The sequence below is a fragment of the Babylonia areolata genome, chromosome 3 (genome assembly GCF_041734735.1).
Source record: "Babylonia areolata isolate BAREFJ2019XMU chromosome 3, ASM4173473v1, whole genome shotgun sequence".
Classification (NCBI taxonomy): Eukaryota; Metazoa; Mollusca; class Gastropoda; order Neogastropoda; family Buccinidae; genus Babylonia; species Babylonia areolata.
In genome coordinates, this window is record NC_134878.1 from 35,062,634 (window position 1) to 35,080,452 (window position 17,819).

General features: G+C 45.0%; 1 protein-coding gene across 1 annotated transcript in view; it reads right to left on the reverse strand.

The window, feature by feature from the left end:
• Positions 1 to 1,192: 1,192 nt before the first annotated feature.
• Positions 1,193 to 17,819, reverse strand: part of LOC143280302 (uncharacterized) — a 97,082-nt gene continuing 80,455 nt past the window's right edge. The window contains exons 27-29 of the mRNA XM_076584933.1: positions 5,698 to 7,054; positions 3,136 to 3,282; positions 1,193 to 1,608 (exon numbers count right to left, since the gene is read on the reverse strand). Coding sequence (XP_076441048.1) covers positions 1,418 to 1,608; positions 3,136 to 3,282; positions 5,698 to 7,054 — 1,695 coding nt within the window. The 3' untranslated portion in view covers positions 1,193 to 1,417. The remainder of the gene's footprint in view (positions 1,609 to 3,135; positions 3,283 to 5,697; positions 7,055 to 17,819) is intronic.

Below are 17,819 nucleotides of genomic sequence, written 5' to 3' on the forward strand. Positions count from 1 at the left end.
GGAGTGCTGGGGTGGGGTTGGGGGTGGGGGATGGGGTGGGGAGGGTTGATATTTTGAAAGGAAGAGATAAGGAGAGAGGGAGAGTGATAGATTTCTCTAGATCTCGGATGGGGTGTTCGTGTCGTCGTGTTCAATGTTGGTTGGGGACAACAAGACTGCTCTGTTAACTTGTGCACTGAGAAGACCTTGTCTTCATGAATGACCAGAACCCCCCCTCCCCCCCCCCCCCCACACACACACATAAAACAAACAAGAACATAAAAAACTCATGCTGTTCTTCTATGCCATGCAAGCTTTCTCTCGAATGCGTACTCTGGAATTCAATGGCGTGTCTACTGAGAAAACAAACGGCGCAAGACAACACAATACAGTGGTGTTACGCAATGCATTGCCAACCACAGTTAAATAACAATACCCAACAATACCACCATGGTGGTTCGGAGAAGGCTGAAGGTCCGCATAGTGTTCCCTGTCGCAAAACGTCTACAGGCGCCAGAGTTTTCGTGCTGCTGCTGCTGATAATGATGACGATGATGATGATGATGGAGTCTCTGATATGTGCATTTGACATAAAACTTCATTTTCTGGCTGTACACAGCATTCTGTTATATAATCTGCCATTGTATTCACAGTCTGTAAAACTGTATATTCTTCACACAGAAAACGAACAATTGCAGGACAGTTATCGGATTATTTACACTTTTTCTTATCAAAGACAATTTTTGCCCTTTGTGGGATGCAGCTCCCGCGTTCAATTGTGCACATACGAGGGGGCCTTTACGTTATAGCAGGGTTTTTTATGTCACAGATATTCAGTAGAAGGGTGTGGCAACACGCTGGATGTCTGTATCAGAACTAGAAACGTCGAATACCTGGCAGGTTCTGTTGTGGTATGCCAGTGTCCAGCAGATGAGACACGGACTTGAGCAGGTCGTGGAGATCATTGTCGGGAGGAAAGAGCAGATGCCTGGCCTTAGTGGGGAAACACCCTTGATCTGGTCTTGAGAGATCTTGTGGATATTCAAAAATCCTGACGTCTTCAGTCTACTCTTCTGAATGGTGGTTATGGTTGTGTTTTAATCCAAAATCTTCCATGGTAGACGTTGACTCGTGACGACTTTGATCGTCATTGTCGGCCCTTGTTTGTAGAGTGACGTCAGACAGTCTTGACATGTCTGACAATGGAGTTTCTCTTTTCGTTAACTAAAACAAGTCGCCTCCACGACCAAAAACACTTCGCTGTATGGTGTTAGCACATTTTGATCCGGAAGAAGGCGTAACCTTGACCTGACCGTGACCTCTTCTCAGCAGGGTCAAGGTCACAAAAGACGATCGACCGATCTTTTTCCCGGCCGCCATGAAGAAACCTATGTCTTCCAAGCTGTCAGTCAGTCCCCCACCGCACACAAGGTCTCCTCTAGGTGGCGTCCTCCCGGAAGTCCAGCTCGGAGCCGCCGGTGGCGCTGTCCCCGGGGAGACAACCCAGGAGGTCAGCGATGGCGTCTTCCTCGCCCTGGGTCTGGAGGTATTTGTGCACCACCTTCTTCCACTCCACCACGTCCTCGATCCGCGTGGCCCCGGGCAGCTTGGGCGTGGCCAGAAAGCCCACTGAAAGCACCACATGGAGAACTCTGTATCATACATAACTCTGCGCGTGCTAACAGGGGCTCCGGATCTTATCCCCTCTCTCCCTCCCCTCCCCTCCCCCGCCCACTAAAGACATAAAGAGAGAAAGAAAAGATGGAAGAAGAAAAAGAAAGAATGCTGCTGCCTGACTTCCTCGACAACAGATTGCGCTTATGAACCTCTCTTCCTCCGCGCCCGCGTTATGTGTGTGTGTGTGTGTGTGTGTGTGTGTGTGTGTGTGTGTGTGTGTGTGGTTTAACTTTTTTTCACGGCCTGTATATCCATTTTAATCATATGTATAAATCTATGTACCCGATGAAATCATCACATGAGTATACCTCTATATACCAGCTGAGACAACTTTGTGTGCCATCCGAATTCATCACATAATTAATAAAACTCTTGTATTTTCCCGATGAAATCATCATAACTCTCTAAACATAGTGAAATCATCATATGTACAGCTCTGTATACATAGTGAAATCATCACATGTATAACTCTGTATACACAGTGGAATCATCACATGTATAACTCTTTATGCACTGTGAAATCATCACATGTAGAACTCTGTATACACAGTGAAATCATCACATGCATAACTCTGTATACACAGTGAAATCATCACATGCATAACTCTGTATACACAGTGAAATCATCATATGTATAACTCTATATATACAGTGAAATAATCACATGTATAACTGAATAACTTTGTATACACAGTGAAATCATCACTGTCTCTCCGGACTCCAGGACGACACGTTGAGCCAGCATGGTTGGAAATCAACAACACATGGACAGCTGTGTACACACTGAAGTGTAAGCTTTGGGTCCAGTTTCAAGGAGGTGTGACAGCATCCTGACTGATCTACATACGCTACACCACAGCGTCAGTTTCAGTTTGTCAAGGAGGCGTCACTGCGTGCGGATAAATACATATACGCAAATACCACATCTACTAGGCACATGCCTGACCAGCAGCATATCCCAAAGCGCTTTGTCAGGCCTTGAGTGCATGTATATACTTTTGTGTACCTATCAGAGTGGATTTCTTCAAAATAATTTTGTCACATGACAACACATTTTGTTGTCAAGTGCGTATTGCCCACGGGGTCTCGGTTTATCGTCTCATCCGAATGACTAGATGCTCAGTTTGATTTTTCAGTCAAACTTGGGAGAAAGGGCGAGAGCGGGATTTGAACCAAGACCCTCACGAACTCTACATTGCCAAATGAGCGTCTTAACCATTCTGCCACCTTCAAGTCCTAACCCCCCCCCCCCACCAAAAACCAAAAAACAACAACAAAAAACAAAACAAAACAAACAAAAAAAACAACAACCCCGACCTTCGCATGAACCCAACACGCTGATCAGACCTTGAGATCATCACATGTATTGACTGAGATCATTTAACACACTATTACCTATCTTTGTGTAGTGGATCGCCCTCACTCCTCCCCCACTTCCAGCCCCACAACTCCACACCCTCCAGACCACCCTCGACCTACCATCGGGAGCCACCTGTGTGTTGCGGCGCACCAGGTGTCTGAGGAAGCCGCCGTGTGAGGACAGGTCCAGGGAGTGACTGTCCTGGAAGGAATCCAGGTCCTCCTCCTGGTTGATGAACTCCTGGGCCTGCGTGCTGCACACCCGACCTGCCCACACCACACACACCGCACACACCACACCACACACACCGCACCACACACCACACACACCGCACCACACACCGAACACACCACACCACACACACCGCACCACACACCGCCGCACCACACACCGAACACACCACACCACACACACCGCACCACACACACCACACCATACACACCGCACAACACACCATACACACCACACACCACACCACACCATACACACCACACACCACACCACACACACCGCACCACACATCACACACACCGCACCACACATCACACACAACACACCACACACACCACACACACCGCACCACACACCACACACACACCGCACCACACACCACACACACCGCACCACACACCACACACACACCGCACCACACACCACACACACCACACCACACACACCACACCACACACACCACACACACCGCACCACACACCACACACACACACCCACACACACCGCACACACACCACACACACACACCACACACACCGCACCACACACCACCACACCACACACACACACCACACACCACACACACCGCACACACACCGCACACACACCACACACACACACCACACACACCACCACACACACCGCACAACACACACACCACACACACCGCACAACACACACACACACACACAGCACACACAGCACCACAACACACACACACCGCACCACACATCACACACACCGCACCACACACCACACCACACACACACACACACCACACACACCGCACCACACATCACACACACCGCACCACACACCACACACACCGCACCACACACCACGCACACCGCACCACACACCACACACACCGCACCACACACCACACACACCACACATCACACACACCACACACACCACACATCACACACACCGCACCACACACCACACCACACACACCGCACCACACACCACACACAACGTACCACACACCACACCACACACCAAAACACCGCACCACACACACCACACACACCGCACCACACACCACACACCGGATCACACACCACACACCGGATCACACACCACACACACCGCACCACACACCACACACAGCACCACACACCACACATACCGCACCACACACCACACACCACACCACACCATACACACCACACACCACACCACACACACCGCACCACACATCACACCACACACCACACACCAAAACACCGCACCACACACAGCACCACACACCACACAACACACCACACACAGCACCACACACCACACACCGCACCACATACCACACACACAGCACCACAGACACCATACATACCACATCACACACCACACACACGGCACCACACACCGGATCACACACCACATCACACACCACACACACGGCATCACACACCACACACCGGATCACACACCACACCACACACACCACACACCGGATCACACACCACACACACCACACCACACACACGGCACCGCACACCACACCACACACCAAACACCGGATCACACACCACACCACACCACACCACACCGTGATTCTCGTGTATTGTTTACTTCTTTCACATCACAAATCAATTTATGTTGAAGAAGATAAAAAGCATTATATATACCACACTGCGCTACAACACACCCCATCACGCCATACCATACCACACAATGCCGCACCAAACAGCACCACACCACACTGCGCTACAACACACTCCATCACGCCATACCACACTACACCAGAACACGCTATACCACACCACACGGCACACACCGCACCACACCACTCGTTACCATCAGCCTCTCCGTCGTTGTTGTGAATGTTGCCACCACTGACAACCAGGATTAGTAATGACGTCATGTCCGCTGCAGTCGTCAAAATGATCGAAATATTTTGATGATAAAACTCTCCCATCCTCAACGCACTGTCATTGTTGATTATCATCGTTATCAGCGTCATCGTCATCTTCACCATCATCACCGCGCAAGTGCCACTGCTACCACCAACACCAACACCACTACCACAACCTTCATCATATTGACAGCCGTCACCCTCAGCACACACACACACACACACACACACACACACACACACACACTTGTCTTTTTTGCTATGATATTATTTTGTTCGCTCTCTCTTCTTTATTCATTTATTTCATTTCATTTTGATTTATTTACTTTGTAGTAGTAGTAGCAGTGGTAGTGGCATTGTCTTTTTATTTTGTTTTGTTTGCTTGTTTAATTTCTTTGCCCCGAGGGCCCGATGAAAAAAAAAGAAGCTTGTCCTTGCTTATTCCTTTTCCCTTATTAAAAGAATTCATTCATTCTCTCTCTCTCTCTCTCTCTCTCTCTCTCTCTCTCTCTCACACACACACACACACACACACACACAGGTGAATCGGAACGACACCCCCTCTACCTACACACACAGGCAACCAACTAACCTCTGTACTTGACGAAGATACGGATGTAGGTGAAGGCCTTGGTGAAGAGGTTGAGCGGCGAGGGGGTGGCGGAGGTCTTGTTCATGTTCCGGATCAGCTTGGCACGCCCGAACTTCCACTCCGTGTCCGACTGCTGCTGGATCCGCTGGTAGGTGTCGGACATCATGGCGATGAGGAGGTTGATGAGGACGATGAGGGTGACCATCATGTAGGTCCCGAAAACCACCTTCACCAGGTCCGTCACCCAGATGGGACTCCGGTGGATGGGCGGCAAGGAGTCGGGCTCCACCAGGCCGAACAGCGCGAAGAAGAGGAACTCGAAGGTGGTGATGGGGGTGGGGGTGGTGTTGCCCACCACCCCCGTGCCCACCTGCTTCTCCTCCTCCGGGTAGACGGGCTGGTAGAGGGCGGACAGGTGCAGGGTGAAGCCCACCATGAAGATGAGCAGGATGACCAGGAAGCGCATGAGGTCCCTCATGAGGTCCCGGATGATGATGGCCCAGGGCCCGAACAGGTGGTGGAAGGACAGAAAGTCCAGCAGCTGCACGAAGCTCAGCAGCAGCGCCGAGGCGAAGAAGTTGTTGCGGATGTAGAGCAGCAGGTACTTGTGCGAGCTGTCCTGGTAGGCGAAGGCGATGAGGTGGCAGAAGACGCCGAGGGCCGAGATGGCCAGGTTGATGGCCTGGATCCAGCCCAGGCCGGCCCGGTCCCCGGGGTTGGTCAGCTCGGACACCAACAGCCCGGACAGCCAGGCCAGCAGCAGCCACTCGTTCCAGAAGGGAACCAGGCTGCCCGACTCGTAGATGTGGTGCACAGGCATGGCCACCATGAAGAAGTAGAGCAGCATCAGGTAGATGTGCGACACCAGGTAGGTCATGAACTTGATGATGGGCACCTTGTTCAGCCGGTAGCGGGTGGGCAGCGAGATGGCGATCCACAGCACGGGCACCACCAGCAGCGACAGGAACAGCAGCATGATCTTCCACAATGACCAGTTCAGCCCGCCGATCCACACATCCGACAGGTACTTCTGCACGGAGGGGTGGGCCACCACCTCCTTCTGCTCGTTCTCGATCAACACGTCCAGGAACTGCGCCCCCTGGCAGTCCACTGCCTTCAGGATCTGCTGGGCCGAGCTCAGGCTGGCCGCGATGGCCGTCAGGTCTGTGGCCATGGCCTCGCAGTGGTCGGCCGCGGCCATGAGGTCCTTCATGCGCTCCTTCTCCTTGTAGGACAGCAGGCGGAGCGTCTTGGACAGCTTGGCCGCCGTGTCTGGGGGTGCCGGGGACAGCAGGATGAACTCCCGCAGACACTTGTTCTGCGTCAGTTTCCCGCACTGCATCAGGTCGAAGACGAACTGCAAGCAGCACAGGCATTGTATTGTATTGTATCATACTGTATTGTATTGTGCTGCACTGTATTTTGTTGTGTTGTGTTGTGTTGTCTTGTATTGTTGTTTTTTGTCACAACAAATTTCTCAGTGTGAAATTCGGGCTGCTCTCCTTTGGGAGATCGCGTCGCCATCCTGCACTTGCTTTTATCTCTTCCCGCAAGTGTATCTGTTTTTCCTATTAAAAGGAGATTCCTCTGCAACATTTTGCCAGGGACAACCCGTTTGTTGCCGTGGGTTCTTTTACGTACGTTCAGTACAAAAAATGCTACGGAAAGGACCTCGCTTCATCCCACCATCCGAATGTCTCATGGCAGGTGAGACAAGACAATGTCATGACAAGACAAGGCAAGGCGTAATTTATTTCAGGAAACCTCGTGTGGATACATGAAAATGTCATATATTTCATATCATTTATACAAAGTAGGAAAAACATAAATGTAGCCGTGCTCCGAGTGGTTCTAATAGGGGTACGGCACAAAAGACTTAACTAATTGATTAATTGAAAGGATAGACAAGATCCCACGCACAGGCCAGGAACATATAGAGGCCAGTCACAAATGGCTTTTCTATTGTTTTATTTACATAAAAAGAGAAGACCTAAGAGAAGAAGACAACTAGAACTAAGAAGAAGAAGTAATGAGAAGAAGACAACTAGGAGAAGACAACTAGAAGAAGACTAAGAACTAAGAGAAGACAGTGCCTGGAATGACACAAACAAATGTCAAAACATGTCAACACAAGTGAATAGTAAAGCACATGGATACATTTTACATGGAAAGACTATCACTCGGGTTTGGGATACGCAACAACATAATGCATATGTGTGAAGACCAAATGCTGACATCAAATGACATTTCTAATACATTTAAATAGTGCAGTTAAAGTGATTGAAGCGATGCTGACTTTTCAGGTGACTTAAATTAAGATTATAAATTCATCTTAAATAATCAACACTTCATTTTACACTCATTATAAAGTAGGCGTTGAGCTCTTTCTTTTGCAACTTATCCGATGCAAATCGGTTCAGGAATCATTTAGAAATCTGTTACTGAACACCTTGTAACAAGCACAGTTCTCATCAGATTTCTTCAGATTAGATAAAGCTTATACTGTGTCAAAGTGACTCAAATCAATCAGTTTATCATGTTGCACTATACTGGAGTAAGCTGTATAGGAGAGAGCATGATAACTAAATTACAGTTAACAGACTGATACATATCAGGTGGTTTTGACCAATAACTGATATTAATCCAACACTATCTTGAAATCACAACAGCAGAATACTACACACATCTTAGAGTACTGAGCACACTGTAGCAGTACAACTGATATTAGTGTGAAAGATAATACCTGAATAACAAACAAGATAGAGAATCAGTGGCTTAGATATAATACTGGCAAACTGATAGACCAGATAGTAAGTGAAGAACCACCATGGCTTAACCATTAAGTGGTGAATGAACTTTACGCACTCACTAGAACATTCTGGAACAAACTATCTGTGTCAAGAGACGTCACTGACTGTGACGTTAAGAATCAAATGGAACACTGCTCCATGCAGATGACGACATGGCAATTATTTAGATCAGTCATAGCCGATCTGTGACTAACTTGTCAAAGCAATAACTGAACAAAGAATTAACTGAACAAAGCAATAACTGAACATACTCATATAAACACAAGTACTGTGTCAAACAATACAATTTACAAATCAACACATTCTACACACTAGTACTTACAGCCATACGTAGCGAGATGTTGCTGTTGTGGGAACAACACTGACCACTACACGGCAAGAGACAAAGAGAGCAGGTGCTGGCCGCGGCTGGCTCGGGTGTGGAAGTGACCACTCATCACCCGCTCGGCCAATTTATACAAATTAGGCGAACTACAAAGACAATCACGTGGGCTGCAAACCAGATCGTCACTAATCTGAAGAAATCTGATGAGAACTGTGCTTGTTACAAGGTGTTCAGTAACAGATTTCTAAATGATTCCTGAACCGATTTGCATCGGATAAGTTGCAAAAGAAAGAGCTCAACGCCTACTTTATAATGAGTGTAAAATGAAGTGTTGATTATTAAGATGAATTTATAATCTTAATTTAAGTCACCTGAACAGGGTCAGTTTTAACGAGCTCGTCGCTGAAAATTACAAACTGCGTTAAATCAGTTTCACGTAGGCAAACATAAATGGAATAGATTTAAAGATGGAATTAAGACGATTCTGCCAGTATATAATACTAGTAGTTTACTGATCTGACAAAAGAGCTATTAATTAAATACTGTGGAACAGAAACACAAGTTTGCTCTCAGCCAATGACGTATCGCGACGCGACACTGGTCGAGCAGTCAGCAGGTGGTCTGGCCAGGACAAAATGATGTAAGCAGAGTGACGTCACATATTCTGTGCAAGGGTTAGGGGGGAAAACGTCGTCTGCTCTGGCTTGTGCGTGAATAGTGTTGGAGCAAGCATAGTGCGCTTGGTCACACCTCCCCCCATCTTTTGAAATCCATCGTCCGCGATGGTTAATTAAAGTAACTCTTGTGAGCAGACTTAGCTGGGCATCAAAGAAGAATTATTGGGCAGGTAATGGAGATAATTTTGCTGATAACTGATAGCTAAGTGAATGTGAAATGACTGCAACATTCTTAGGAACAATACCCTACTTCTATATTCAAAGTGGCTTTAGCCAGGTTAAGTTAAGAGTTTGGACTTAGTCGAATGCATCCTAACTTAGCTTTGAAGAGTTTGATATAGAGAAGGGGTCCCAATTTGGTGAAATACACTATGAAGATGGAAAGCATTCATTTGTGTGCCTATCAATCTATCTCATCACTGTCAGACACACATGTAAACAAGCATACATGTATAATAGCATAAATAAAAAAATGAATTATTATAGCATGTTCATAGACATACTTTTTGCATTGCTAAGACTTTGTGACAAGCTAGATCACAGGTTAAGTTAAGCAAGAAGAGAAGAAACCCCCCCCCATAAAACATGAATTTGTGCAGAAATATCTGAAATGAAAACAAAATTAAAGCATGAATTATTGTAGCATGTTCATAGACATGAAAACATAAAGCATTGCATAGGCCATATGACAATGATAGGTCATAGGAAAGGCAAGAAGGTAAGAACAGAAAATAAAAAAACCCTGATAAAACAAGAATAATGCATCACGACTGTCTCTGCTGCAAAAGAAAATTAGTTTGACCAGTCTCAAAACACTGTTAGTGGAGTCCTGGTTGCCAGTCGTGTGGATCGCCTTGGTGCAGGATCTGGTGGTAGTGGAGGCGGCTCTGGTGCAGCTCGCTGGGTTTGTGTCCTGGGTCTTGGCATGGGCCTGGTCAGCCACATACCACTGTCACTATCGGTATCAGTGTCTGTGTCAGACACTTTGTCGCCCTGGTGGTGCAGTGGGACCGGGTCTGTAGGCTTGACAGAGGGTGGTTGTTGGCTGGACCTCTGCGGTGTGGGGCTGATGACAGGTGGGGACAAATGTGGGATGACAGCATCAGGTGTGGTGCTGTGGTTTCTTGGTGGTGCTGCAGAGGAAGAGACTGACCTGGTTTCCAACGACTGGGTCTGGATGCAGGCGGGCTGGGTGGTGTCACTGTTGGATGGGCCACTGGAGAAGTGTTGCTCCAGGTCGCGGTACATGCCAGGCCAGTAGACCTGGGGTCGCAGCATCTCTGCAGCCTGTTGGAAGCCCTGGTGCCCCGTGCGGTGTTGTATGGATGACAGTACCTGGGGGCGGAGCTTGCTGGGAAGCACTAGCTGCTCAGACGCCCCAAGCTTAGGGTCCATCACCCGTCGATGCAGGACACCCTTCCTGCAGATCAGTCTGTCATGCTGCTGGGTCAACACATTGGTCTGCCAGTTGGAGCTGAGGGCTGGCGTGGCTGGCCATGCAGACAGGACTGGCCCAATGGTGGGGTCAGCAAGCTGAAGTCTGTGCAGCTCTTCTGGTGGCAGCTTGGGTCGCAAGTGCAGTTGGCTGGGGGGAGGTGTCTCGTTGGCAGTGACATGCTGCTTGTTGACCGCATGTGTTGTCAGTCGTCTCCCCTTAGATGTGGCTGGTTGTCTGTCTTCAGCCTTTGATTGCCTGTCCTCCTTAATGTAGCACCGCTTGTGCCGACACTGCTCCTCAGTGTGGCCAGACCTCTCACACCAAACACAGTGTGGAGGGTCTGGGACGCGGTCAGCAGCACAGTGGCGATGGTGAAGGGCTGGTCTTGTAGGATGCAGGTGGTGTGCTGGTTTGGGGGACTGCAGCTGACATCGCAGGCTGGTGTTCTCAGCTGCGGGTGTGGCCAGCTGGGCTTCCAGGCGGACAACACTGTCTACGCCGGGGCAGGTGCTGTAGGTGTGGCTGTCCTCTCTCAGCCATCGCTGGGCCTCCTTCTTTGCTGCCTCGAAGGTGGTGTCAGGGTGGTCACGGATGAAGCGCCTGACATCGCGCTTCAGTGCAGCTGGCTGAAGACCTCTGGCGAAGGCGTCGCGGAGTATGGCTGGTGGCACCTGCATCACCCCATCTTCAGCCTTGTTGACCTTGGTCCATAGGTGCCGAAGATGGGATGCGTAGTCGATCACCGTCTCCTTGGGCTGCTGCTGTGTGTTGAAGAACGCAGTGGCAAGGTCGGTGGCGTCTCGCTGATCTCCCCAGTTCTCCTCAAGAACCGCAAGGATCTTGGCTGGGGTGTCCACTTGTGTCGCCGGCAGCCTGACGATCTGCTGGCGAGCTCGGCTGGCAAGGGCTGAGATCAGCCAGAGAGAGGCTGTCGCGTCATCCAGGGGCTGTAGCTGGAGAATCAGTCTGGCCTCACTGATGAAGTCGTCGACCTCACTGCTGCCTTCCTCACCGGATAGCGTCAGGAGTTTGGGCAGGAAGTCAGTTGAAGCCATCTTGATGTGGGCGACGTTTCTTGTTGTGGACTTGACGTACCTGCTGCACTGTCTTCTCTCTTCTCCTATGTTAAACTATCCCTATGTGACTGTTAGTACAACCTCTTGTCCCTCTAGCTCACAGCACCAAGTATGTGATAGAGATTAGCTTGGCTAGGAGCTGTGATTTATTAAGAGATATTAAAAGAATTAGCACATCCTATGCTCACAGGTAACAAGGTACACTTGGTGGTAAAGGGCTGTGGTTTAGGGATGGATTGAGTTTGGATAAAATAACTGAAACCTTAAAGGGAATAATTGGACTATTTTATAATGGATCTTTATCCTGTCGTAGGGATATTTTCAAGGATCAATATCCTGTCGGCGACGCCACTTTTGTAGCCGTGCTCCGAGTGGTTCTAATAGGGGTACGGCACAAAAGACTTAACTAACTGATTAATTGAAAGGATAGACAAGATCCCACGCACAGGCCAGGAACATATAGAGGCCAGTCACAAATGGCTTTTCTATTGTTTTATTTACATAAAAAGAGAAGACCTAAGAGAAGAAGACAACTAGAAGAACTAAGAAGAAGTAATGAGAAGAAGACAACTAGGAGAAGACAACTAGAAGAAGACTAAGAACTAAGAGAAGACAGTGCCTGGAATGACACAAACAAATGTCATAAGTACAACATGTCAACACAAGTGAATAGTAAAGCACATGCATACATTTTACATGGAAAGACTATCACTCGGGTTTGGGATACGCAACAACATAATGCATATGTGTGAAGACCAAACGCTGACATCAAATGACATTTCTAATACATTTAAATAGTGCAGTTAAAGTGATTGAAGCGATGCTGACTTGGTGAAAGTACACTGACAGTATAGATTAGATAAAGCTTATACTGTGTCAAAGTGACTCAAATGAATCAGTTTATCATGTTGCACTATACTGGAGTAAGCTGTATAGGAGAGAGCATGATAACTAAATTACAGTTAACAGACTGATACATATCAGGTGGTTTTGACCAATAACTGATATTAATCCAACACTATCTTGAAATCACAGCAGCAGAATACTACACACATCTTAGAGTACTGAGCACACTGTAGCAGTACAACTGATATTAGTGTGAAAGATAATACCTGAATAACAAACAAGATAGAGAATCAGTGGCTTAGATATAATACTGGCAAACTGATAGACCAGATAGTAAGTGAAGAACCACCATGGCTTAACCATTAAGTGGTGAATGAACTTTACGCACTCACTAGAACATTCTGGAACAAACTATCTGTGTCAAGAGACGTCACTGACTGTGACGTTAAGAATCAAATGGAACACTGCTCCATGCAGATGACGACATGGCAATTATTTAGATCAGTCATAGCCGATCTGTGACTAACTTGTCAAAGCAATAACTGAACAAAGAATTAACTGAACAAAGCAATAACTGAACATACTCATATAAACACAAGTACTGTGTCAAACAATACAATTTACAAATCAACACATTCTACACACTAGTACTTACAGCCATACGTAGCGAGATGTTGCTGTTGTGGGAACAACACTGACCACTACACGGCAAGAGACAAAGAGAGCAGGTGCTGGCCGCGGCTGGCTCGGGTGTGGAAGTGACCACTCATCACCCGCTCGGCCAATTTATACAAATTAGGCGAACTACAAAGACAATCACGTGGGCTGCAAACCAGATCGTCACTAATCTGAAGAAATCTGATGAGAACTGTGCTTGTTACAAGGTGTTCAGTAACAGATTTCTAAATGATTCCTGAACCGATTTGCATCGGATAAGTTGCAAAAGAAAGAGCTCAACGCCTACTTTATAATGAGTGTAAATGAAGTGTTGATTATTTAAGATGAATTTATAATCTTAATTTAAGTCACCTGAACAGGGTCAGTTTTAACGAGCTCGTCGCTGAAAATTACAAACTGCGTTAAATCAGTTTCACGTAGGCAAACATAAATGGAATAGATTTAAAGATGGAATTAAGACGATTCTGCCAGTATATAATACTAGTAGTTTACTGATCTGACAAAAGAGCTATTAATTAAATACTGTGGAACAGAAACACAAGTTTGCTCTCAGCCAATGACGTATCGCGACGCGACACTGGTCGAGCAGTCAGCAGGTGGTCTGGCCAGGACAAAATGATGTAAGCAGAGTGACGTCACATATTCTGTGCAAGGGTTAGGGGGGAAAACGTCGTCTGCTCTGGCTTGTGCGTGAATAGTGTTGGAGCAAGCATAGCGCGCTTGGTCACATAAAGTTTGACATAAGAAGAAGACAAGGAACAAATCTTTCTCTTTCCTTCCCCTGCTTCCCTGCCTGGTGCTGTATTTCTCTTTTCTTCTTTTTCTTTCCTTTCCTATTTCTTTGGGCTTTTTTTCTATATATTTTCCTACTTTTCAAGAAAGCAATGTCATTGGTTTGTTCCCTATACTTGTCTTCATCAGTCCATTTAACATTTCACCCACCCTGTTCTTTCTGCTTTTTCCCCCCGGGGGTGAGGGGGGGGGGGGAGAGGGGTGAGGGGGAGGGGGATTGGGTGTGTGTGTGAGTGTGGGTGTGTTGGTTTTATGTGGGTGTGTATGCGCAAGAACACGCGTGGGAGAGAGAGAGAGATGTAGATGTAGATGTTTTATTCATATAGGCCATAGCCCCTTAGAAGGGGGTACACATGGAATTGACATTAAGTCGCATATTACTACAAAGAAAAATTACGTTACATAAGCATTGCGTTGTTTAAAAGCTCTATGCAAATATAAAGCAAAATGTTGTACAATAGTTTCGTTCGTAGACGACAATAACAAAATGAGTTTAAATAAACAAGGCTGTCTATAAAATTTGAGTGGAATTAATCGTTCTCTAATATTTCTCAATGCTGGACAACTAAGCACAAGATGGACCTCATCTTCAGTTGATTCTTTGCATAATGGGCATAACAAATTACAAATGTTTGACTGCCTATAACGATACTGTTGAGTAAAAATATCAGAGACACCGAACCTAAATTTCGTCATTAAATACTTCAAACCTCTAGCAATATGCATACGCATATAAATTGGAACATTATGCAAATTATTGATCATTCTGTATAGCTTAAATCTGTCACTGTCCTGGATATGAGAATTCCAACTTTGCCATCTGCAATCAACCAATCTTTCGCGGAACACACGAATAAAAACATTTATATCTTCAACACCTTGATTTAGCCATACAAAACCAAAACCGTACTCATATAATTTCTTTCTAACATTTGAAACCCAATTTCTTCTACCCTTATTATCTAAGTCTAACAACATTTTGTATGCTTTATATGGCAATCTGTGTTCATCCATTTGTGTTAACTTGAGCCAGTACTTAATACATTTAACAGTAGAGAGCAACGATATTGGGTATCTGTCAGTCTCACCATAGACGAGATCATTTGGTGTCTGAAGGGAGACCCCTAAAAATTTTTTCAAAGCATATAGATGAATTTTTTCACAGTGTATAGCCGCAGAGTCAAGACCCCATAATTCTGCCCCGTACTGTATCATAGGCTGGATCTGAGAATCAAATATTTTTAGGAATAATTTCAGAGATTCATTTTGTACTAATGACAATTTCTTCATGACATATAACAATGCATTTTTTGCTCTACTTGCAAGGTTTTTACATGCAAATGTAAAACTCAAACGTGTAGAAAAATAAATACCTAAATATTTGTATACATTCACAATGGGCATTATAGTTCCGTTATAGGTCCATCTTTCTCTTACAGACAAATAACCTCCCTTTCTAAATACAATTATATTACTTTTACCCATATTCACTTTTAGTTGCAAAGCAGCAGCGGCTCGTTGTAGACTATTCAACTGACTTTGTAACCCTATTACTGTTTCTGATATTAAATACTACATCATCAGCTAAAAGAAGAATGAAAATTTCCAAAACATCGCCTATGAATGTTGCACCATGTCTTCCATTTTTAATTACTTCCTCTGTCAATTCATTAACAAATAAAGAAAACAAAACTGGACTACAAATATCACCCTGTTTAACTCCAGATGTACAATTGATGTATTCTGATAAAGCAGCACCACATCGCACCCTTGCCTTTACAGAATCATACATACTCATAATACATTTATAAATTTTTCCACGTATTCCATTTTTCAATAAAATAGGCCAAAGTATACTTCTATTGACAGAATCAAAGGCTTTCTCAAAATCAATGAAAGCAACATATAATTTGCGATTTAAACAAAATTGTTTCTGTATGAAAGCCATTAACGTAAACATATGGTCCACAGTAGTGTAATTCCGCTTAAATCCGGCTTGAAATTCTCCTGTAATATTGTGTTCCTCCACCCATTCCTGGAGTCTCCTATTTATTACAGCGCTATATAATTTGCTACATACGTTACACAGGGAAATTCCTCTATAATTATTGGTATTCTTAGTATTACCTTTTTTGTACAATGGAAGAACAATTGACTCAGTCCAACTTTCAGGATAGATACCTCTATCAAATAAATAATTGAAAAACTTAACCAGGAAGTCTATAACTAAATTAGATTTGCATGCATTCTTTAACAATTCACATATAATTCCATCTGGTCCTGCAGCTTTCCGCTTCTTCAATTTTCTCAAAGCAAACAAAATTTCCTCTACTGAAATACAACGATTCAAACTATCGTTATCACCATTATCTATGAAATGCTCTTCATCAATGTTGCTCTCATTATTTTCCTCAAACCCCTGTGATAGATTACTAATATGATCTTCACTTTTTTCTAACAATTCTTTAAAATGTTGAAACCATTTATGTAAACTAATATTATTCGTAGGTTGTTTTCTCCTCCTTGTTATTTTGTGCATTGAGTTCCAGAATTCTTTTTGATTATCTATTGAACGTTGTAATTCCGTTAATAAAGCATCATTAAACTGTTTCTCTTTTCTTTTCAACATATGTTTGTATTCACGTCTAGCTCTACAAAAAGAATCTCGGTCGGGTGGAGACAAGGTACGACGAAACTTTTTTAACAAGTTACGAACATTTCTTTTACAATCTCGACATTCCTTATCATACCAGTCATCATTTTTCACATTATTACTTACACGTATCTGCTTTTTCATACATTTTGCTGCACTCTTAATACAGTCATTGAAAACACTTAAAGCCTCATTAATACTAATATCAATCAAATTCAGAGCCATTTTCATTTGTGTTTGTATTTCCTCCGAACAAATCGTGCTGTCAAAAATATCTGCAGATTCTTCCCGCCATACAAACTTCTCTATCATATAAATGTGATTGTCTTCATGTGTACAGTTCTGATTATCCTTACTAAATTGAATACATAATTTCAGTGGCATATGGTCAGACTCAATTCTATCTGACACACATAATTCACAGTCACCACATATTTCAAGAAATAAATCACGTGACATTAAAAAATAATCATTAACACTGTTACCACTATCTGAAATGTACGTGTCGCGACTTGATGGTCGCCCTTACACATACCATTCAAAATACACAAATCTAAAACAGTGCACACATTTAGTAACATTTTGCCATAATTGTTGAATTCATGATCTTCAGAATGTCTGTTAGCACTTAACGGTCCGCTCAAATGTTCACCATCAATATTAGACATATTTTCCCTAAAGTCAGGAGACATATTTGAAATTCTGCTGTTTAAATCGCCACACAGCAAAACGTACACATCATCGTCATCAATAGCTAGTAAACAATCACACAGATAATCTTCCAATAACCCAATCCCATTTTCAGTATCAAAATGCACATAATAAGG